Here is a 24,199-nt window from a genome sequence, read left to right on the forward strand (position 1 = left end):
GTATGTGTTGTATGTGTGGTATGTGGTGTATGGGTGTCTGCCATATATTTTGCGTGTTATATTCTATTAAGTGTAGTGTGTGTTGTATATTTCTGTGTGTGCTGTGTGTGGAATGTGAATGCTGTATGTGTTTATCTGAACCTTCTGACACAGGGTCTACTGCATTGAACAATTCAAAATTATTACAATTCAATCCTTTCCATGGCTTTGACCAGAATTCCCATTCTGGTCTTTTCTACTTTTAGGATGCAGTTCAATGTCACATCCCAGACCTACCTATTCACTTATCATTTAACTGCCTAAGGAGGAGCTCAAATACCATACCATATCCTGATCTCTCCAGATGGAAATAGTCCTTCTTGTACCTATACTTCTTTTATAGAACATATTCTACCTCAAATTTATTAATGGTTTACAAATGTTTCATTTCCCTCACTGATTTATGAGTTCTTTGATTACAGGATACTCATCTTGATCATTTTCATCTTATTCATGACATCAGTGATATTTTATATCAATATAGGGCTAATAAAAATTTGCTAAATATAAATTTAAAGCATAATTTTAACAAGCCTTAAAATTAATCTTGTATTTACAGATTTATATGCTTTAAAGCATTTTTTCTTTTTTTTTTTTTTTTTGCATCTAGAGTTGCATAAATAGAAAGCACTTTAGAAAGTGAATTAGGGACCTTACAAATAGCCTCAATAAGGTTTTGGCTAATTAAGATAGTTACCATGGAAGAAGCATAAAGTTGTTTTCCTTGAAGACAGTCTATCATAGCCCACAATGCTTCCATGCTCCATTTGGGACAATATGGTATTCTTGTCTTTCCTGGGTCTCTTAAGGGAGGTTTAAACCCTGCCAAGAGAACCTTTATGGCTCGGGCTGGATACTGCATAAGATGAAGAGGAATTTGACGCAGTCTGTCACAAAAGAAATTCTTAAAATGTTCAGAATGTCACAATTAAAATTCTCTAACAGCTAAAGTTGTAAAACATAGAGGAAAAATTTATGACATTGGATTTGGCAATGAATTAGCTGTGATACCAAAGCACAAACAACAGAAGAAGAAAATAAATTGGACCACATCAAAATGAAAAACTCTGCAAAGGACAATCATTGAAAAAGCAACCTACAGAATGAAAGAAAATATATACTAAAAAGTAGACATTTCTCCAAGGAAGATACATAAATGGCCAACAACCACATGAAAAGGTGCTCAATATCATTAATCAGCAGGAAAATGCAAATCAAAGCCACAGTGAGATACAACGTCACATCCATTAAGGTGGCTACTATCAAAACACCAGAAAATACCAAGTGTTGGTGAGGATGTGGAGAGAGACTGGAACTCTTGGACACTTAAGTGTACAACGGTACAGCTGCAATGGAAAACAGTTTGCTGGTTTCTTCAAATACGAAAAATAGAATGAGTATGTGATCCAGCAATTCCACTTCTCAGTATATACCCCCAAAGAACTGAAAGCAGGGTCTCGAAGAGACATGTACACTCATGTTCATACCAGCTATTCACAATAGCGAAAAGGTGGAATCAATCCAAATATCCAAATATCCATTTATCCATGGATGAATGGATAAATAAAAGGTAGGTAGTGTATACATATGATGGAATATTATTCAGCCTTAAAAATGAAGGGAATTCTGACACATGCAACATGGTGAACCTTAAGGAAACTATGCTAAGTGAAATAAGCCAGTTACAAAAGGACAAATACTGTATGATTCCACTTATATGGGATACCTATAATAGTTAAATTCATAGGGAAAGAAAGTAGAATGGTGGTTGCCAGGGGCTGGATGAGGGGGAAATGAATGGGGAATGTTGTTTAAAGGGTACAGAGTTTCAGTTTTACAAAATGAAAAGAGTTCTAGAGGTTGGCTACATAACAATGTGAGTATAATTAACACTATACATTTAAAATAATTAAGATAGTAAATTTTATGATATATGCATTTTACAATTAAATATTACAAACAAAAAAATGGAAAATAATAAGTGTTGGCAAGGATGTGGAGAAACTGGAACCCTTGTGTATTGCTGGTGGGAATGTAAAATGGTACAGACACTGCAGAAAAGTTTGGCAGTTCTTCAGAGAGTTTAACAAAATTACCATATATTTCAGCAATTCTACTTCTAGGTATACATACCAAACAACTGAAAGCAGGAACTCAAACAGCTACTTGTACATTAATGTTCATAGCAGCATTATTCATGATAGCCAGAGGATGGAAACAACTCAAGTGTCCATCAACATATGAATAAATAAAACATAGTATAGACATACAAAGGAGTGTTAGTCATAAAAATAATGAAATTCTGATACATGCTACAATTGAGTGTACCCTGAAAACTTTATCCTAAGTAAAATAAACCAGACACAAAAGGACAAATACTGTATGACAGTATTTATATAAGGTACCTAAAATAGGACAAATTCAGAGACAGAGAGTAAAAAATGGTTACCAGGAGGTGAGGAAAAGGGAATGGAATGTTACTGCTTAGTGGGTACAGAATTTCTGTTTGGGATCAGGAAATCATCCTGAAAATGGACAGTGGCAATAGCTGCACAACATCCTGAATATACTTAATGACAATTAAATGTATACTTAAAAATGGCTAAAATGGTAAATTCTATATTTTATAATAAAAAGACTTACAGATATTTTTAAAAAAATCCTAATAAATAGCTTTAAAAGTTTTCCTTTTAAAAGAAAAACCAAAAATTTTCCAATAATTATTATTTAAAAAACCTCTAAGAATTCTAATTCAACTAAGTTGACTTAAAAAAAAAACCCAACCTGTTTATTGTCAGCTTTTCAGTTGATCCGTAATCAACAAATTGTACCAGGACAGCTAGAGGATTAAATTCTTTAACAGACACAATCTTTGCTCTATACCATAAGCCATCATCATATTCTGCAAGGCAAGGCATTTCTGGAAAGACAGAAAAAGTAAAAAATCACATTGCCTTGTATTTTCTTTAAAAAACAATTTTTTTAAATACAGGAAAGTACAAAGAAAATATAATCACCATAAACCCATCATTCATATTTAAACACTCAACAGTCTGTCATATGTTAGATTCTGCTTTTTTCTGTTTATAATTTATATACCTTGTTTTTCCTAATTCCTAAGAATTAAGTTCTGAAGAAAGGCACTTCTCCCATTCTCATAGTGCCTAGTTCTGCCCATGGCTTAGACTATTCTTCTAATACCCCCACTTGTTAGACTCCCAAAATTTCATTTCATTTAAACCATCATCTTCTGCAAAAGATAATAAAATGGTTTCTGCTATTCAATTTTGTGCTCCTCCAATCCATTCTCTATAAAACCACCAGAATTAAATTTTAAAAATTCAATTGCCCTTGTTTAAAATTCAATGGCATTATAACCATCTGCAATATCAAGTCCTTAGTACTGCAGTTATAGGGTTCTTCACAATCTACTCCCAACCAACACCTATCATATATTCTCAAGTGTTACCTAACTAGAATTACCTGAGCCTCTACTTTAGTTCATGGTTGTTCTCCATAATTAGAATGTTCACCCATGCCCTTTTTCTGATAAACATCTCTTTTAAAGATCAGCTCCAACATGATTTTTATAAAGCCCTGAGTACTTCTAGTCATTGGTTTCTCTATGATCCAATGGTACTGTGCATACACCTTTGATATGAGCTGTTATTTTCATACTGAACTTGGTTTTCATGTCCCCTCTCAGCTAGCCCACTAGTTCTTATGTGCAGAACTGTATTTGTATTCCTAATATGGTACCTGGTACAAGCAATTGCTCGATAGAAGATCTGCTAATAAATGAATGCTAGGCTTGAGTAAAATTGTGGAAAAATTAGTATAGTATGTACTTCCCTTTTCTTCATACACTTTCAGATTTCAGAGTAGATGGAACCCACTTCAGGCTCTTGTCTTGCCCTACTTCCATCCTTCTCTTTATGTTATCATATTCTTTTCTACATAATCTCCACAAGACTACTTGTGGGCAAGTGATATTTAAATACTATATGACTCTAATGTACAAAGATTTTTATTAAAGAGTTTTAAACAATTTCTTGTGTTTATAGAAAAGATTATCAATAGAACAGTAAAGAATCTCCTCTAATAGAGCTGTCTGCATAGTAAGCAATTGACTGAATCTCTGTTAATGGTCTCAACGTTTATTATTTCCAGCTTTAAAAACATGGCTGAAGGTTCATCTCAAAATAGAAAAAAATCAAAAACCAAAAAACCCAACCAACCTAGTTGTCATATTATTTTAACCTACAAAACTTTTTAATAGGCACTTGCCTATGAATCAACTTGTACATATGCATACTTAAAAAAGTTTTTATTTTAGAATAAAAAATAAAATACCCACAGAAAAAAGTGCCCACAGAAAATGGAGCTATATATAGCTCCATGAATGATCGCATTATGCACAGAATGTTTCTGTGACTTCCCTCGAGACAAGAAGACAATGAGGAACTGCTTCTTCCAGACTATAAATCTGAGTTTATAAAAAGAAAAAATCATGAATTTATTCTTTCACTCATTCAGCAAATGTTTATGAGCACCTAACTTGTGTAAGGTGCCCTTCTAACTGCTGGTGACACAGCAGTACAAAGAGTCCCTGCTCACAGTGCTATTTAAAAAAGGAATAGAAGGCATGGAGGAAAAAAGGGGTAGGGGAGAGTGACAGGCTTTATACTTTATATGGGGAGGACATGGAAGACCTGCAATACGGGGACAGTTGAGCAGAGATCTAAATTGCTGTACAGTTCGGGGAAGAACATTCCAGGCAGAGGAAATAGCAAGTGCTATTTATCAGCCAAACATGAGTCACAACTGATTAAAATCTCATTGAGTAAAATCAGGTAAGACTTTAGGCTGATGCTTTCCTTTGCTTTAGCATATCCTCTGATATGTACAAAATGCTATGAATAAATATACCTCTATATATTTATATATACCCATAAATATAAATATTAATATATATTAATAAAAACATAGACACCATTCATGCTTTTCAGAAATTGTCAACACCAGTAAAGAGATGCATTTTCTTCATAGAAGAATCACATATATTTACTAAATATGGGTAGGAATGGATTAGAAGAAAAAAAGCATGATTTGACCTATCCTGATAGGACAGAACAAAATCTGAGCTCCCCTACCCTACTTCAAAGTTATCATTGTAGGTGGTTTGTAATTAAGATTACTGCCATTTAGGTCTGAATGAAAACTCTAACAATTTGAGCTAATAGCAAAACCTCAAGCTTAGAAAAATCATCTTTATGCAATTTTCCAAGGCAGCCTGAGTTTTAGGAAATGGAAGTGACCCAAGGCAGTTACTTCCCTCCTCTTACTTCACTCATCTAGAAAATGAGAAAGATCATCTATTGAGGGTCTTGAGGAATCAGAGATCATGCATATAAAGTACATAAAAATATCATGACTTCACTCATGTGGAATTTAAGAAACAAAACAGATGAACATAGGGGAAGGGAAGGAAAAATAAAATAAGATGAAAACAGAGAGGGAGACAAACCATAAGGAGACTCTTAACTCTAGGAAATAAACTGAGGATTGCTGGAAGGGAGGCAGGTGGGGGGATGGGGTAACTGGGTGATGGACATTAAGGAGGGCACTTGATGTAATGAGCACTGGCTGTTAGATGCAACTGATGAATCACTAAATTTTACCTCTGAAACTAATAATACATTATGTGTTAAATTGAATTTAGGTAAAAAATTAAAAAATATATCAGTTAACATTAGAAATAGCTGAACCTCAAAAGCCCTTAAAACAACAGTTTATTAATCCCATTTTACTCAGAAAATTTAGTATACCTGTTCTAAAATCCGTCAGAGGAGGAAATGTCTCCACATTCTTATTAAACCTCCGTAGTGCTTCATTAAGGCTCTCAGACTCAGATTCCCAGCTGATTCCACTGTCATCTGTATCACTATGCTGGTTAAACAGATTACAACTTTCTACAGAATCAAGGCAAATATATACCTAAGTGGGGGGAAGGGAAGGAAAAAACTTTCAAATTCTGTACAAAATTATTGTGGTATTTGGTAGCCTCTAACAATGGCCCTGATGTTCCCTTGTACAGTTTCCCTCCCACAGGATTCCAGAGTTGATCTTTGTGACCAAAAGAACGTGACATAAGTGATACATGACTGCTGAGATCAGATCATCAAAGACATATGGCCTCTGTTTTGGTGGTATGCTCTTTCTACAACTGTTCTCTCTCAGGGGAGCATGCAGCCATGTTCTTAGTAGGACAGTGGGGAGGCCCACAGGGCCAAGAACTGAGCCTTCCAGGTAACATCCATGAAAGTCTTTTTGGAAGTGGGTCCGGCAGTGCCCCACCTCCACCCCCAATATCTTGATTGAGCCTGGCAATGAGAGATCTTCCCGGATTTCTGACTCTCATGTGTGTTTTGTTTTAAGCTGCTAAGTTTGGGGTGATTTGTTATGCAGCAATAAATAATTAATACAAAAAGAAATCATTATAAAAACCAACACAGTTGTACACTACTATTTTCTTTAATGGAATTATAGAGCAAATTCTTCCCTTGTCTGTGAAAGAATGGTTTACTATGAGAAATAGCTGAAGGAACTGCCTGTGCTACTTAATTTGTCACTTCCTTCTTCTTTCTTGTTAGGTAAGGACATATAATTGAACTTTCTTTAGGACACTTATTTATTCAATCAATACTTGTTGAGTGCCTAATATATATTAGGCAGGATTCTAGATCCTGGGGACACATCTATGACCCAAAGGGGCAAAAATCCCAGTCTTCATGGACTTACATTCTAATAGGGAGAAGCAGACAAACATAGTAAGAAAGTGACATAATGTGTTAGAAGGTGATAAATAGCATGGAAAAACAGAGCAGAATAAAAAGCATCTAGAGTTCAGTGTAGGAAAAGGACAAGGAAATGAGATGTTTAAGGTTTCAAAGGTGGAAATAGTTGTGCCTTAAAAATCTAAATGTTGAGCGGGGAGGAGCAAGATGGCGGAGGAGTAGGAGACCTGGATTTCGTCTGGTCCCAGGAATTCAGCTGGATAGGGATCAAACCATTCTGAACACCTACGAACTCAACAGGAGATTGAAGAAAAGAATAGCAAAAACTCTCTGAACAGAAAAGTGACCACTTTCTGGAAGGTAGGACATGTGAAGAAGTGAATCCCAGGCGATATTCAGGAAGATAGCGGGGGAGGGGGCCTCCGTCGGCTGCCTCTGGCAAGTGATAGAGCCCCGGAGCACAAAATTGGAACTTTTAGAAGTCGGCTGCGCTGAGGGACATCACTCCAGTGGCTAACCGGGGGGTGGAACCCTCTCTGGGACAGTGTGGTCTCAGGACCCTCGGGGTCACAGAAAGACCGGGGGTGCCTGAGTGCGGCAGAGCTCCCAGGTATTGGAGCGGGGAAGCCGGAGGCAGAGACGGAGCCAAGGAGTGGGCTCTCAGCTCGGGGTTGCCATAAACCGTGATCCGCGCACAGTTGGGCCACTGCTCCTCCATCAGGGACTCAACAAGTGGCAGATCCGGGGAGACTCCCCTTCTTCCCCCGGAAGGAGCGGTGCGGGAGCGCACCACAGGCATCTGCTGGGTTTGGAGACTCCACACAGGGTCGGGTGCCAGAGACAGAAACGCTTGGTCACAGGCCGGGTGAGCAAGGAGTGCGGCCAGAGACCGGGGAGACGGGAATGACTGACTGCTTTTCTCTGGGGGCGCACTGAGGAGCGGGGCCCCGAGCTCTCGGCTCCTCCAGGGGAAGACTGGGAGGCCGCCATTTTCACTCTCATCCTCCAAAGCTGTACGGAAAGCTTGCAGGGAACAAAAGCTCCCGAGAGCAAACCCGAGCAGATTGCTTAGCCCAGATCGGCAAGGGCGGGGCAATTCTGCCTCCGGCAGTCTTTTCGGAACCACTTGGCAACAGGCCCCTCCCCTAGAAGATCAGCAAGAACAGCCAGCCAAGACAAAGTTTACCGATCAATGAGAACGGCAGAACTCCAGCACTAGGGGAATACTGCAAATAGAATTCATGGCTTTTTACCATGATTCTTTAGTCTTTCAAAGTTAATTTTTTTTAACTTTTTTTGAATTTTTCTTTTTCCCTTTTTCAACCAACATCTTATCAATCCCTTTTTTAAAATATCATTTTTATTTTTCATTTTTAGAGTCATATTCTATCCCTTCATAGGAGTTACCCTTATTTTTGGCATATATATATATATACACACACATATATATATATATGTATGTATGTATGTATATGTAGTTCTCCCTTTAAAATTTTGGGATATAGTTTCTTCTAACAGATCAAAATATACCCTAAATCTCTAGTGTATGGCTTTGTTCTAGTCTTCTGCCTGATCACATTCTCTCCTTTTTTTCAATCCTCTTCTTTCTTCTTTCAACCAAATTCTTATCAATTCCTTTTATAAAATCTTTTATAATTTTAATCTTTACACTCAGCCCATCCCTTCATGGTATTAACCCTTATTTTTGTACATATATAAGTTTTGCTTTCTTTAAAGTTTTGGGAGGCACTTTCTTCTAACAGAAAATACACACAAAATCTAGTGTGTGGCACTGATCTATGCACCAACCTGATCATATTTGATCATATTCTGTTTTTTGTTTGTTTTGTTTTTGTTTGTTTTTATCTTTTTATTTTTCTTTTTTCTTTCTTTCCCTTTCTTTTCCCCCAGTTTCAGGTCTTTTCTGATTTCTTTAGTGTATATTTTCTCTGTATATTTTCTGGTGACGTTGTTACCCTGTTAGCATTGTTCTCTATTCTCCTCTGGACAAAATGGCAAGATGGAAAAAATCACCTCAACAAAAAGAACAAGAGGCAGTACCGACTGCCAGGGACCGAATCAATACGGACATTAGTAAGACGTCGGAACTAGAATTAAGAATGATGATTTTAAAGATACTAGCTGGGCTTGAAAAAGCATGGAAGTTATTAGAGAAACCCTTTCTGGAGAAATAAAAGAACGAAAATCGAACCAAGTCAAAATCAAAAAGGCTATTAATGAGGTACAATAAAAAATGGAGGCTGTAACTGCTAGGATAAATGAGGCAGAAGAGAGAATCAGCAATACAGAAGACCAAATGATGGAAAATAAAGAAGCTGAGAAAAAGAGATAAACAACTACAGGATCAGGGGGCAGAATTCGAGAGAAAAGTGATACCATAAGATGAAACAACATTAGAATAATTGGGATCCCAGAAGAAGTAGAAAGAGAGAATGGGGCAGAAGGTATATGGGAGCAAATTATAGCAGAGAACTTCCCTAATTTGGGAAAGGAAACAGTCATCAAAATCAAGGAGGCACAGAGAACCCCTCTCAAAATCAATAAAAATAGGTCAACACCCCAGCATCTAGTAGTAAAACTTACGAGTCTCAGAGATAAAGAGAAAATCCTGAAAGCAGTTTGGGAGAAGAGATATGTAACCTACAATGGTAGAAACATTAGATGGGCAACAGACCTATCCACAGAGACCTGGCAGGCCAGAAAGGACTGGCATGATATATTCAGAGCACTAAATGAGAAAAATACGCAGCCAAGAATACTATATCCAGCTAGGCTGTCATTGAAAATAGGAGGAGAGATAAAAAACTTCCGAGACAAACAAAAACAAAAGGAATTTGCAAACATGAAACCAGCCCTACAAGAAATATTGAAAGGGATCCTCTAACAAAGAGAGAGCCTAAAAGCAACATAGACCAGAAAGGAACACAGACAATATACAGTAACAGTCACCTTACAGGCAATACAATGGCACTAAATTCATATCTTTCAGTCGTTACCCTGAATGTAAATGGGCTAAGTGCCCCAATCAAAACACAAAGGGTATCAGACTGGATAAAAAAACAAGACCCATCGATATGCTGTCTGCAAGAGACTCATTTTAGACCCAAAGACACCCCCAGATTGAAAGTGAGGGGGTGGAAAATCACTTACCATGCTAATGGACACCAAAAGAAAGCTGGGGTGGCAATCTTTATATCAGACACATTAGATTTTAAACCAAAGACTGTAATAAGAGATGAGGAAGGACACTACATCCTACTTAAAGGGTCTATCCAACAAGAAGATCTAACAATTGTAAATATCCATGCCCCTAACGTGGGAGCAGGCAATTATATAAGCCAATTAATAACAAAAGCAAAGAAACACATCGACAACAATACAGTAATGGGGGACTTTAACATCCCTGTCAATGAAATGGACAGATCATCTAAACAAAAGATCAATAAGGAAATAAAGACTTTAAATGACACATGGACCAAATGGACTTCACAGATATATCCAGAACATTCCATTCCAAAGCAAAAGAATACACATTCTTCTCTAGTGTCCATGGAACATTCTCCAGAATAGATCACATCCTAGGTTACAAATCAGGTCTCAACTGGTACCAAAAGATTGGGATCATTCCCTGCATATTTTCAGACCACAATGCTTTGAAACTAGAACTCAATCACAAGAGGAAAGTCGGAAGAACTCAAACACATGGAGGCTAAAGAGCATCCTGCTAAAGAATGAATGGGTCAACCAGGAAATTAAAGAAGAACTAAAGAAATTCATAGAAACGAAAAAGAAAACACAACTGTTCAAAATCTTTGGGAGGCAGCAAAGGCAGTCCTAAGAGGAAAGTATATAGCAATACAAGCCTTTCTCAAGAAACAAGAAAGGTCTCAAATACACAACCTAATCCTACACCTAAAGGAGCTGGAGAAAGAACAGCAAATAAAGCCTAAACCCAGCAGGAGAAGAGAAATAATAAAGATCAGAGCAGAAATCAATGAAATAGAAACCAAAAGAAAAGGAGAACAGATCAACGAGACTTGGAGCTGGTTCTTTGAAAGAATTAACAAGATTGATAAACCCCTGGCCAGACTTATCAAGAAGAAAAATGACCCAAATAAACAAAATCACGAATGAAACAGGAGAGATCACAACCAACACCAAAGAAATACAAACAATTATAAGAACATATTATGAGCAACTCTATGCCAGCAAATTAGATAATCTGGAAGAAATGGATACATTCCTAGAGATGTATCAACTACCAAAACTGAACCGGGAAGAAATAAAAAACCTGAACAGACCTATAACCACTAAGGAAATTGAAGCAGTCATCAAAAATCTCCCAACAAACAAAAGCCCAGGGCCAGATGGCTTCCCAGGGGAATTCTACCAAACATTTAAAGAAGAATTAATACCTATTCTCCTGAACTGTTCCAAAAAATAGGAATGGAAGGAAAACTTCCAAACTCGTTTTATGAGGCCACCATTACCTTGATCCCGAAACCAAAGACTCCATCAAAAAGGAGTATTACAGACCAATATCCTTGATGAACATGGATGCAAAAATTCTCACCAAAATGCTAGCCAATAGGATACAACAATACATTAAAAGGATTATTCACCACGACCAAGTGGGATTTATCCCTAAGCTGCAAGGTTGGTTCACCATCTGCAAACCAATCAATGTGATATGATACATTAATAAAGAAAGAGCAAGAACCATATGATCCTCTCAATAGATGCAGAAAAAGCATTTGACAAAGTACAGCATCCTTTCTTGATCAAAACTCTTCAAAGTACAGGGATAGAGGGTACATACCTCAATATCATAAAAGCCATCTACGAAAAACCCACAGTGAATATCATTCTCAATGGGGAAAAACTGAGAGCTTTCCCCCTAAGGTCAGGAATGCGGCAGGGATGTCCACTATCACCACTGCTGTTCAACATAGTACTAGAAGTCCTAGCCACAGCAATCAGAGAACAAAAAGAAATCAAAGGCATCCAAATCGGCAAAGAAGGAGTCAAACTCTCACTCTTTGCAGATGATATGATACTTTATGTGGAAAACCCAAAAGGCTACATCCCAAAACTGCTAGAACTCGTACAGGAATTCAGTAAAGTGGCAGGATATTAAATCAATGCACTGAAATCAGTGGCATTCCTATACACCAACCAGAAGACAGAAGAAAGAGAAATTAAGGAGTCGATCCCATTTACAATTGCACCCAAAACCATAAGATACCTAGGACTAAATCTAACCAAAGAGGCAAAGAATATGTACTCAGAAAAGTATAAACTACTCATGAAAGAAACTGAGGAAGACACAAAGAAATGGAAAAACGTTCCATGCTCATGGATTGGAAGAACAAATATTGTGAAGATATCAATGCTACCTAGCACAATCTACACATTTAATGCAATCCCCTTCAAAATACCATCCACTTTTGGGGCGCCTGGGTGGCTCAGTCGTTAGGTGTCTGCCTTCGGCTCAGGTCATGATCCCAGGGTCCTGGGATTGAGCCCTGCATTGGGCTCCCTGCTCCGCGGGAAGCCTGCTCCTCCCTCTCCCACTCCCCCTGCTTGTGTTCCCTCTCTTGCTGTGTCTCTCTCTGTCAAATAAATAAATCTTTAAGAAAAAAAATACCATCCCCTTTTTTCAAAGAAATGGAACAAATAATCCTAAAATTATATGGAACCAGAAAAGACCCCAAATAGCCAGAGGAATGTTGAAAAAGAAAAGCAAAGCTGGCGGCATCACAATTCCGGACTTCAAGCTCTACTACAAAGCTGTCATCATTAAGACAGTATGGTACTGGCACAAAAACAGACACATAGGTCAATGGAACAGAATAGAAAGCCCAGAAATGGACCCTCAACTCTATGGTCAACTAATATTCAACAAAGCAGGAAAGAATGTCCAATGGAAAAAAGTCCCTTCAACAAATGATGTTGGGAAAATTGGACAGCCACATGCAGAAGAATGAAACTGGACCATTTCCTCACACCACACACAAAAATAGACTCAAAATGGTTGAAAGACCTCAATGTGAGACAGGAGTCCATCAAAATCCTAAAGGAGAACATAGGCAGCAACCTCTTTGACCTCAGCCGCAGCAAGTTCTTCCTGGAAACATCACCAAAGGCAAGGGAAGCAAGGGCAAAAATGAACTATTGGGACTTCATCAAGATAAAAAACTTTTGCACAGCGAAAGAAACAGTCCACAAAACCAAAAGACAACTGACAGAATGGGAGAAGATATTTGAAAATGACATATCAGATAAAGGGCTAGTATCCAAAATCTATAAAGAACTTCTTAAACTCAACACCCAAAGAACAAATGATCCAATCAAGAAATGGGCAGAAGACATGAACAGACATTTTTCCAAAGAAGACATCCAAATGGCCAAAAGACACGTGAAAAAGTGCTCAACATCGCTCTGCATCAGGGAAATCCAAATCAAAACCTCAGTGAGATACCACCTCACACCAGTCAGAATGGCTAAAATTAACAAGTCAGGAAACGACAGATGTTGGCGAGGATGTGGAGAAAGAGGAACTCTCCTACACTGTTGGTGGGAATGCAAGCTGGGGCAGCCACTCTGGAAAACAGTATGGAGGTTCCTCAAAAAGTTGAAAATAGAGCTACTATATGATCCAGCAATTGCTCTACTGGGTATTTATCCTAAAGATCCAATGTAGGGATCCGAAGGGGTACGTGCTACCCAATGTTTACAGCAGCAATGTCCACAGTAAGCAAACTGTGGAAAGAGCCAAGATGTCCATCGACAGATGAATGGATAAAGATGTTGTGGTATAGATACACAATGGAATATTATGCAGCCATCAAAAGGAATGAAATCTTGCTATTTGTAACGACGTGGCTGGAACTGGAGGGTATTATGCTGAGTGAAATAAGTCAATCAGAGAAAGATATGTATTATATGACCTCAATGACATGAGGAATTCTTCATCTCAGGAAACAACTTAATCTCAGGAAACAAACTGAGGGTTGCTGGAGTGGTGGGGGGTGGGGGGGATGGGGTGGCTGGGTGATAGACACTGGGGACAGTATGTGCTATGGTGAGCGTTGTGAATTGTGTAAGACTGTTGAATCACAGACCTGTACCTCTGAAACAAATAATACATTATATGTTAAACAACAAAAAAAAAAGATAGCAGGAAGGGAAGAATGAAGGGGGGAAATCAGAGTGGGAGACGAACCATGAGAGACTATGGACTCTGAAAAAGAAACTGAGGGTTTTGGGGGGGGGATGGGTTAGCCTGGTGATGGGTATTAAGGAGGGCATGTTCTGCATGGAGCAGTGGGTGTTATACGCAAACAATGAATCACTGAACACTACATCAAAAACTAATGATGTAGTGTGTGGTGATTAACATAATAATTAAAAAAATCTAAGTGTTGGTATAAATATGACTAAAGTAACACAACACTGGAAACCCAAGTGCTTTATTAAGAAATGTCTGAAGAGGAAATTACACAGTGGGCACCCTGGACGTCACCAATTTTCAATTATTTAAAATCAGTAAGATGGGAAGGGGAGTTAAGAAGGCAGAGTGGGGGACCCTGGGCTTGTCTTGTCCCTTGAACACAGGTAGATAAACATCAAATCATTTTGAACACCCAAGAAATTGATCTGAGGACTGAGAGAACAAAACTGCACAGCTACAAGTAGAAAAATGACCACCTTGTGGAAGGTAGGGGCTGCGGAGCGTGGATTAATGGGAGAAAACAACTGCGGGTGCTGTGGAGGGGAGGGAGCTCTGATTGCGGAGAGAGAGAGAGAGAGAGGGAGGAAAAGAAAGAGTGAAGCAGCATGTAGGGGACTACACAAGAAAAACTCTTCCCCAAAACTACTGACTGGGAAAAGGAGAAGCGTGGATTCCTGCAGATTACTATAAGCAGCACAGTGCAAAGTCTGAAGTTTTAGAAGTCTGTGCTACTAAGGTCATGCCTGGTGGGCTTAGTGGTACTCCTACTGTGAAGGAAGGCAGAGACCCTGGAGCAGGCAGCATGGTCTGAGGATCCTCTAGGTCATACGGGGAGAAACAGCTTCCCTTCTTGGAGTGCATCTGGGAGTGGTGAAATGGCTTTTGTAGGGACAGAACTGGTGGTGCCAATGTGCTGCTCTGTTCCCTAACATAGGAACAGAGACACCAGCTGAGGGCAGCAAGCCTTGGTGCCAGCTTTTTGCTACACTTTACCATAGACTCCAAACAATTGCATTGTCAAGCAACCACTTTTCTGGAACAAACTTGAAAATGGCAAAAGCATGGCAAGACCCTCCCCAAGAGGATCAGTGTGGGTCCACAAAATTTGGAGTTTTGAAACTCAGCCACATTCTTGAGATAAAACACAGGAGTGCTGTGCCACCTGACAGGCAGACAGCTCCGACACAGACAGGGTGAAGGCAGGGATCTAACAGAAGCTGGGGGCACAAGGGGGGTGATTGTTTGCTCTTCTGTGAGGGCTTCCAGAAGAGTGGCAGGCTTGAGCTCGCTATGCCGGGGATGAGAGAGCAGAGCGATGCCATTCCTCCCTCCCACTTCCATCAGCACTGACTGACCTCAGGGAGCAACACAGCACCCCCTTAGTGGAGACCACCAAGCCCTGTGCCCCTGTGCCCTGCAGGTGCATCTCCACTAAGGCAAGTCAGCCTGAGAATCAGTGCAGCAGGTCCCTCTCCTAGAAAACCAGCACACACCCCTCACATGCACCAAGGCTACTGATCATAGAGTGCTGCAAAGCTTCGTTCTAGGGGAAATAGTATCTAGCTTCTTCTTTTTTTGATCTAGTTTCTTTTAACAAGCAGACCAAGACACACCTAGTAAAAACTTGCCACATGGTGGACAAGGTCCAACCCCTCCCCCCCACTGCAGGCAAGGAAAAACTCTGCAGAGGACTGACTTGAGGGTAGGAGCATCAAAACACAACAACAGAGTGATACAGGATCCCCCCGCTTTTTTTTGGACCTCTTCTTAATATAGCCATTACTCTCAGAAGCAGGAGTACAACAGGCTTTCCTAACAATCATACAAAAAAACAGTAACCTAAACAAAATGACAAGATTGAGGGATTCACCCCAAAAGAAAGAACTAACAGCCAGGGATTTAATCAATACAGATATAAGTAAGCTATGTGAAACTTATAAGGATAGTAGCTGGGCTTAAAAAACGCATAGAAGACACTAGAAAATTCCTTACTGCAGAGATAAAAGAACTAAAAACTAGTCAGACCAAAATTTAAAATGCTATTACTGACTGGATGCCTTGACTATGCAGATGGACGAAGCAGAGGAATGAATCAGTGATATAGAAGATAAAATTATGGAAAATAATGAAGCTGAAAATAAGAGGGAAAGAAAGGTATGGGATCACAAATATAGACTTAGGGAACTCAGCGACTCCTTAAAGCTTAATAATATTCATATCATAGCAGTCCCAGAAGAAGAGAGGGAAAAGGGGGCAGAAGGTGTATTTCAGCAAATTATAGTTGAAAACTTCCCCAAGCTGGGAAGGAAACAGACACTGAAATCTAAGAAGCACAGAGAACTCCCATTAAATTCAACAAAAGCCAGCCATCACCAAGACATATCATAGTCAAATTCATAAAACAGACAAGGAAAGAATCCTGAAAGCAACAAGGAAAAAAAAAATCTTAACCTACAAGGGAAGATGGATAAGGTTTGCAGCAGATCTGTTCACAGAAACTTGGCAGGCCAGAAGACAATGACAGGATATATTCAATGTGCTGAATGGGAAAAATATGCAGCCAACTCCAGCAAGGTTGTCTGTCATTCAGAATAGAAGGAGATATAAAGAGTTTCCCAGAAAAAAATCTAAGAGTTCATGACCACTAAACCAGCCCTGCAAGAATATTAAAGGGGACTCTCTGGAGAAAAAAAGGACCAAAACCAACAAAGACTAGGAAGGAAAGAAAACATCACCAGAAACACCAACTTTACAGGTAACACAATGGCACTAAATTCATAGCAATCATCACTCTGAATGTAAATGGACTAAATGTTCCAATCAAAAGACACAGGGCATCAGAATGGATTAAAAAATAAGACCTGTCTATATGTTGCCTATAAGAGACTCATTTTAGACCTAAAGACACCTGTCGGTGGAAAGTTAGAGGATGGAGAACCATCTAACATGCTAATACATATCTAAAGAAAACCGGAGTAGCCATACTTATATTAGTCAAACTAGATTTTAAACCAGAGACTGTAACACGAGATAAAGAAGGGCACTATGTCATAATTAAGGGGTGTATCCAACAAGAAGATCCAACAATATTTATGCCCCCACCTTGGGAGCACCCAAATATATAAAGCAATTAATAACAAACATAAAGAAACTCACCGATAGTAATACAATAATAGTAGAGGGCTTTAATACCTCCCTTACTGCAATGGACAGATCACCTAAGCAGAAAATCAACAAGGAAACAATGGCTTTGAATGACACACTGGACCAGGTGGACTTAACAGATATATTCAGAATATTTCATCCTAAAACAGCAGAATACACATTCTTTTTGAGTGCACATGGAACATTCTCCAGAATAGACCACATACTGGGTCACAAATCAGCCTTCAACAAGTACAAAAAGGTCGAGGTCATACCATGCATATTTTCAGACCACAATGCTATGAAACTTGAAGTTAACCACAAGAAAAATTTGGAAAGATCACAAATACATGGAGATTAAAGAACATCCAACTAAAGAATAAATGGGTTAACCAGGAAATTGAGAAATAAAAAAATAGATGTAAGCAAATGAAAATGAAAACATGACAGTCCAAAACCTTTGGGATGCAACAAAAGCGGTCCTAAAAGGGACGTATATTGTAATACAGGTCTACCTCAAGAAGCAAGAAAAGTCTCAAACAACCTAACCTTATACCTCAAGGAGGGAGAAAAGGAACAGCAAATCTAAGGGCAGTAGAAGAAGAGAAATAATTAAGATTAGAGCAGAAATAAATGATACAGAAACAAAACAAAACAAAACCCAGTAGAACAGATCAACAAAACTAAGAGCTGGTTCTTTGAAAGAATTAATACAATTGATAAACCCCTAGCCAGACTTATCAAAAAGAAAAGAGAAAGGACCTAAATAATGAAAGAGGACAGATCACAAGCAACACCACAGAACCACAAATAATTATAAGAGAATATTATGAAAAATGATATGCCAACAAACTGGGCAATCTGGAAGAAATGGATAAATTCCTAGAAATATATAAACTACCAAAACTAAAATAGGAAGAAATAAAAAATTTGAACAGACACATACCAGTAAAGAAATTAAATCAGTAATAAAACATCTCCTAACAAACCAAAGTCCAGGACCAGATGGTTTCCCAGCAGAATTCTATCAGACATTTGAAGAAGAGTTAATACTTATTCTTCCCAATTAACAGAAATGGAAGGAAAACTACAAACTTCTTCCATGAGGCCAGCATTACCCTGTTCTAAAACCAAAGACCCCACTAAACAGGAGAAGTACAGGCCAATATCCCTGATGAACATGGATGCAAAAATTGTCAACAAGATACTAGCAAACTGAACCCAACAGTACATTAAAAGAATTATTCACCACAATCAAGTGGGATTTATTCCTGGGCTACAGGGGTGGTTCAATATTTGCAAATCAATCAATGTGATACACCACATAAAAGAAAGGATAAGAACCATATGATCCTCTCAATAGATGTAGCAAAAGCATTTGACAAAATACAGCATCTTTTCTTGATAAAAACGCTCAACAGAGTAAAGATAGGTGGAACATACCTCAAGATCATAAAGACCATATACAAAAGACCCACAACTAATATCATCCTCAATGGGGAAAAACTGAGAGCTTTTCCTCTACTGTCATAACAAGACAGGGATGTCCACTCTCACCATTACTATTTAACATAGTACTGGAAACCTTAGCCTCAGCAATCAGACAACAAAAACAAAAGGCATCCAAGGGCACCACCCAGATGTGTCTGTTAAGCGTCTGTCTTTGGCTCAGGTCATGATCCCAGGGTCCTGGGATCAAGGCCCATGTCCTGCTCCCTGCTCAGCGGGGAGTCTGTTTCTCCCTCTCCCTCTGCCCCTCTCCTCTGCTCATGCTCCCTCTCTTACTCTGCTGTCTCTCTCAAATAAATAAAAATTTATTAAAAAAGAAAGAAATAAAAGGCATCCAAATTGGCAAAATAGTCAAACTTTCACAATTTGCAGATGACATGATACTCTATGTAGAAAACCTGAAAGACTCTACCAAAAAATTGCTAAAACTAATATATGAATTCAGCAAAGTTGCAGGATATAAAATCAATGTACAGAAATCTGCTGCATTTCCATACACCAACAATGAAGCAGCAAAAAAAGAAATCAAGGAATCGATCCCATTTACAACAGCACCAAAACCCATAAGATACCTAGGAATAAACCTAACCAAAGAAGTAAAAGATCTGTACTTTGAAAACTATAGAACACTTATGGAAGAAATTTAAGAATGACACAAAGAAATGGAAAAACATTCCATGCTCACGGATTGGTAGAACAACTACTGTTAAAATGTTTATACTACCCCAAAGCAATCTACACATTCATTGCAAAATACCACCAGCATTTTTCAGAGCTAGAACAAACAATCCTAAAATTTAAAAGAAAAGCAAACCTGGAGGCATCACAATTCTGGACTTCAAGTCATATTACAGAGCTGTAGTAATCAAAACAGTATGGCCCTGGCACAAAAATAGACACATCAATGGAACAGAAAACCCAGAAATGAACCCACAACTGTATGGTCAACTAATCTTTGACAAAGCAGGAAAGAAGACAGTCTCTTCAACAAATGGTGTTGGGAAAACTGGACAGCCACATGCAGAAGAATGAAACTGGACTACTTTCTTATACCATACACAAGAATAAATTCAAAGGTCTAAACGTGAGACAGGAAGCCATCAGAATCCTAGAGGACTACACAGGCAACAATCTCTTTGACTTTGGCCACAGCAAATGCTTACTAGACACATCTCTGGTGGCAAGGGAACAAAAGCAAAAATGAACTATTGGGACTTCATCAAGATAAAAAGCTTCTGCACAGTGAAGGAAATGATCAACAAACCTAAAAGGCAGCCTACAGAATGGGAGAAGATATTTGCAAATGACATCTGATTAAGGGGTAGTATCCAAAATCTATAAGGAAATTATCAAACTCAACACCCAAAAAACAAACAATCCAGTTAAGCAATGGGTAGAGACATTAACAGGCATTTTTCCAAAGAAAATACAGATGGCTAACAGGCACATGAAAAGAGGCTCAACATCACTCAACATCAGGAAAATACAAATCAAAACCATGATGAGATATCACCTCACACCAGTCAGAATGGCTAAAACTAACAACGCAGGGAACAGATGCTGGCAAGGATGCAGAGAAAGGGGAACCCTCTTACCCTGTTGGTGGGAATGCAAACTGGTGCAGCCACTCTGGAAAACAGTATGGAGGTTCCTCAAAAAGTTAAAAGTAGAGCTACCTTAGGATCCAGCAATTGTACTATGAAGTATTTACCCAAAGGATACAAAAATATAGATTTGAAGGGGGTACATGCACTCTGATGTTTATAACAGCATTAACAACAATAGCCAAACTGTGGAGAGAGCCCAAAATTCCGTTGACTGATGAATGGATAAAGACTGATACATATTTACAATAGAATATTACTCAGCCATCAAAAGAATGAAATCTTGCCATTTGCAATGACCTGGATGGAGGTATAGTGTATTATGCTAAGTGAAATAAGTCAGAGAAAGACAAATATATAATTTCACTCATATGTGGACTTTAAGAAACCAAACAGATGAACATAGGGGAAGGGGAAAAATGAGTGAGGGAAGCAAACTGTAAGAGACTCTTAACTATAGAGAACAAACTGATGGTTGGAGAGAGGTGGGCAGGGGATGGGATAAATGGGTGATGGGAGGGCACTTGTTATGATGAGCACTGGGTGTTATATCTTAAGTGATGAATCACTAAATTCTACTCCCAAAACCAATATTACACTATATGTTAACTAATTAGAATTTAAATAAAATTTGAAAAAAAAGGAGGATGGAATCATAAAAAGTCAATCCTAGAGTTTAGGACCAAGATTTCCTGTTATATTTTTAACCAACAACTAATCATTTAGATTACATACTTCATTAGGTGAGACAACGTGCTTAACTTGAACAGCGTAGAGTTCTTCTGGGGGAGGCAGAGATGAAGGCAAATATGGTGGTAAAATAGGAGTCTCTGTTTCAGACAAAAGCAATTCCTAAAGCACCACAAATAAATTCAAATTTCAGAATGACTATTACAGAAATCCAATACATTATTAAGATTCATTACACTGCCAATTTATTTTCATTAGCAGAAAGCAAGCTCTCTTAGATAATGAATACCACAAAATGATTTTGTTTTAGTAGGACCAAAATGGGAGTAAAGATCTTTAACTCCAATTAAAAAAAAATCTGTGTTAAAATACTCATATATTTATTTATGTATACATATTTACATATACACATAAAACTCTAGAAGAATGGCTAACAGTTAACAGTAATTGCCACTGTTTAGTGGGACTGGGATATTTGAGGTATAGAAAAGGGGGACATTTTTCTATTCACATTTCTATAGTATTCCATTTTAGAATATGTACATATTTTATAGTAAAAAATAATATATGAAGTGCCAAAAGAAGATTTAAGCTAAAATTATCAGGAAAAAAGTGTGTTCTCTTTAAATTCCAAAAAAACGTAACAAATAATAAAAAGTTATGTGATTCCCAAGAGGAACCTGGCAGTCAGTTGTTTAAAGCAAAAATATAAAAATGTGGGTGGTGTTTCTTTAAGAAAGTTTTAAGAGTCTTAAATATGATAATTAGCATAAAAAGTTAAATAATCTCATTCAAATTAGATTAATTTATTACTATTTACATTTCCAAACTGGTGGCAAAACAGAACAAAACCTATCTGAACCACTTAGAATTCAGCAAAAAGTGACTACCAACTGCTATATGACTAATTTGTTACAAAGCACTTTATATTTGTTATTTTTATAACCACAGGAATAAAATTCTACTTATAAATAATTGGAACTTTCATTAAAACTCCTACTTCCTGCACCAAAAAGCACAAGTGGATAAAGAAAAAAGCATACATACTAGACTTCATCAAGATTAAAAACATTGGTGCTTTAAGGGCACCAGGGTGGCTCAGTTGGTTAAGCATCTGCCTTTGGCTCACATCAGGATCTCAGGGTCTTGGGATGGGAGCCCCTGCTCAGCAGGGAGTCTGCTTCTCCCCCTCCTTTTGCCCCTCTGCCCCACTCATGCTCACTCTTTCTCAAATAAATAAAATCTTTAAAAAAAAAACACCAAAAACTTTGGTGCTTTAAAGAGTATCATTGACAAAGTGAAAAGACAACTCACAGAATGGGAGGAAATATCTGCAAATCATCTATCTGATAAGGGACTTGTACACAGACTATATAAAGAACTCTTACAATTCAACATCATCAACCCAACTAAAAATGGGCAGAGGATTTTTTTTCATTCGTTTCTGTTTTTATTTGCCACCTTTTCTGGTTTTATTGAGATATAATTGACACATAACACTGTATTAGTGCAAGGTATACAACATAATAATTTAGTATATGTCTATAACTGTGAAATGACCGCAAGTTTAGTTAACATCAATAACCTCGTAACAGTTACAAAACTTTTTTTTTCTGATGAAAACATTTAAGATCTACTCTCTTAGCAACTTTCAAATATATAATAAAGTGTTAACTATAGTCATCATGTTGTACATTACATCCCCAGGACTTATTTATAACTGGAAATTTTTTATCTTTTGATTGTCTTCACCCACTTCCCCCACCCCCCATCCCTAGCAACCACCAAACTCTTCTCTGTATCTGAGTTCAGTTTTTTTAAGATTCCACATATTAGTGAGATCATATAGTATTTGACTTATTTCACTTTGCATAATGCCTTCAAGGTCCATCCACGTTGTCACAAATGGCAGGATTTCCTTTTTATGGCTGAATAGAACACTATTTCACTGTGTAAAGATATATATGTGTGTGTAACATACACACCCCACATCTTTATCTATTCATCCACTGATAGACACTTAGATTGTTTCCATGTCTTGCTATTGTAAATGCTGCAATGGACATAGGGGTGCAGTTATTTCTTCAAGACAGTGATTTGTTTCCTTTGAATATACACCTAGAAGTGAAATTGAAAATGATAATTCTATTTTTAATTTTTGGAAGAACCTCCATACTGTTTTCCATAATGGTTGTTCCAGTTTACATTCCCACTACTGGTGCACAATGGTTCCCTTTTCTCCACATCCTCACCAGCACTTCTTTCTTGTCTTTTCGATGATGGCCATTCTAATATATGTACGGTGATACCACACTGTGGTTTTAATTTGCATTTCCCTGATGATTAATGATGTTGAGCACCTTTTCATGTACCCGTGGGCTATTTGTATGTCTTCTTTGAAAAAAAGTCTATTTAGTTCCTCTGCCCACTTTTTAATCAGATTATTTCTGACTATTGAGTTGTAGAAGTTCTTTATACATTTTGGATATTAACTCTTTATCAGATATATGATTTGCAAGTATTTCCTCCCATTTGTAGGCCACTTGTTTATTTTGTTGATGGTTTCCTTTGTTGTGCAGAAGCTTCTTGGTTTGAAGTAGTCCCACTTGTTAAATTTTGTTTCTGTTGGCTTTGCTTTTGGTGTCAAATCCTGGGCAAAGTACTTGAACAGAGATTTCTTCAAAGAAAATATATAAATGGCCAAAGAGCATATGAAAAGATGCTCACCATCATCAGTCATGAGAGAAAAGCAAATCAAAAAACCACAATGAGATACTACTTTATAGCTATCCTAGGATGGCTGGGGAAAAAGTCAGGTAACGTACTGATAAGGATATGGGGATAAAATGGAACCTTGTACATTCCTGGTATAAAAGTAAAATGGTGCATGCCTTTTAGAAAACAGTTTTGTAGTTCCTTAAAATGGTAAACAGAATCACCATATGACTCAGCAATTCCACTAGTAGGAATTAGGTCCATACCAAAAGAGAAGGGAAAACAGATGCCTACATTAAAACTTGTATGCAAATGTTCACATCTTTATTCACAATTGCAAAAAGGTAGAAACCCAACTATCCATAAACAGATGAATGCATAAATAAAATGTGGTAATCTATACAAAGGAATATTATTCAGCAATAAGGATACATACTACACAACAT

The 24,199-nt window shown here is 37.9% G+C and overlaps 1 protein-coding gene across 6 annotated transcripts in view; it reads right to left on the minus strand.

Moving 5' to 3' along the window:
- Positions 1–24,199, minus strand: part of RNF17 (ring finger protein 17) — a 140,709-nt gene that overhangs the window by 3,672 nt on the left and 112,838 nt on the right. For all 6 annotated transcript variants that reach the window (XM_073894821.1, XM_025875238.2, XM_073894818.1 and 3 more), the window contains 4 exons: positions 21,084–21,200; positions 5,868–6,036; positions 2,824–2,959; positions 737–926 (listed from right to left, as the gene is read on the minus strand). In XM_073894821.1, the coding sequence (XP_073750922.1) occupies positions 737–926; positions 2,824–2,959; positions 5,868–6,036; positions 21,084–21,200 (612 nt within the window). The remainder of the gene's footprint in view (positions 1–736; positions 927–2,823; positions 2,960–5,867; positions 6,037–21,083; positions 21,201–24,199) is intronic.

The sequence above is a fragment of the Callorhinus ursinus genome, unplaced genomic scaffold (assembly GCF_003265705.2).
Source record: "Callorhinus ursinus isolate GAN/ISIS: 27379988/994484 unplaced genomic scaffold, GSC_fseal_2.0 scaffold7, whole genome shotgun sequence".
NCBI lineage: Eukaryota > Metazoa > Chordata > Mammalia > Carnivora > Otariidae > Callorhinus > Callorhinus ursinus.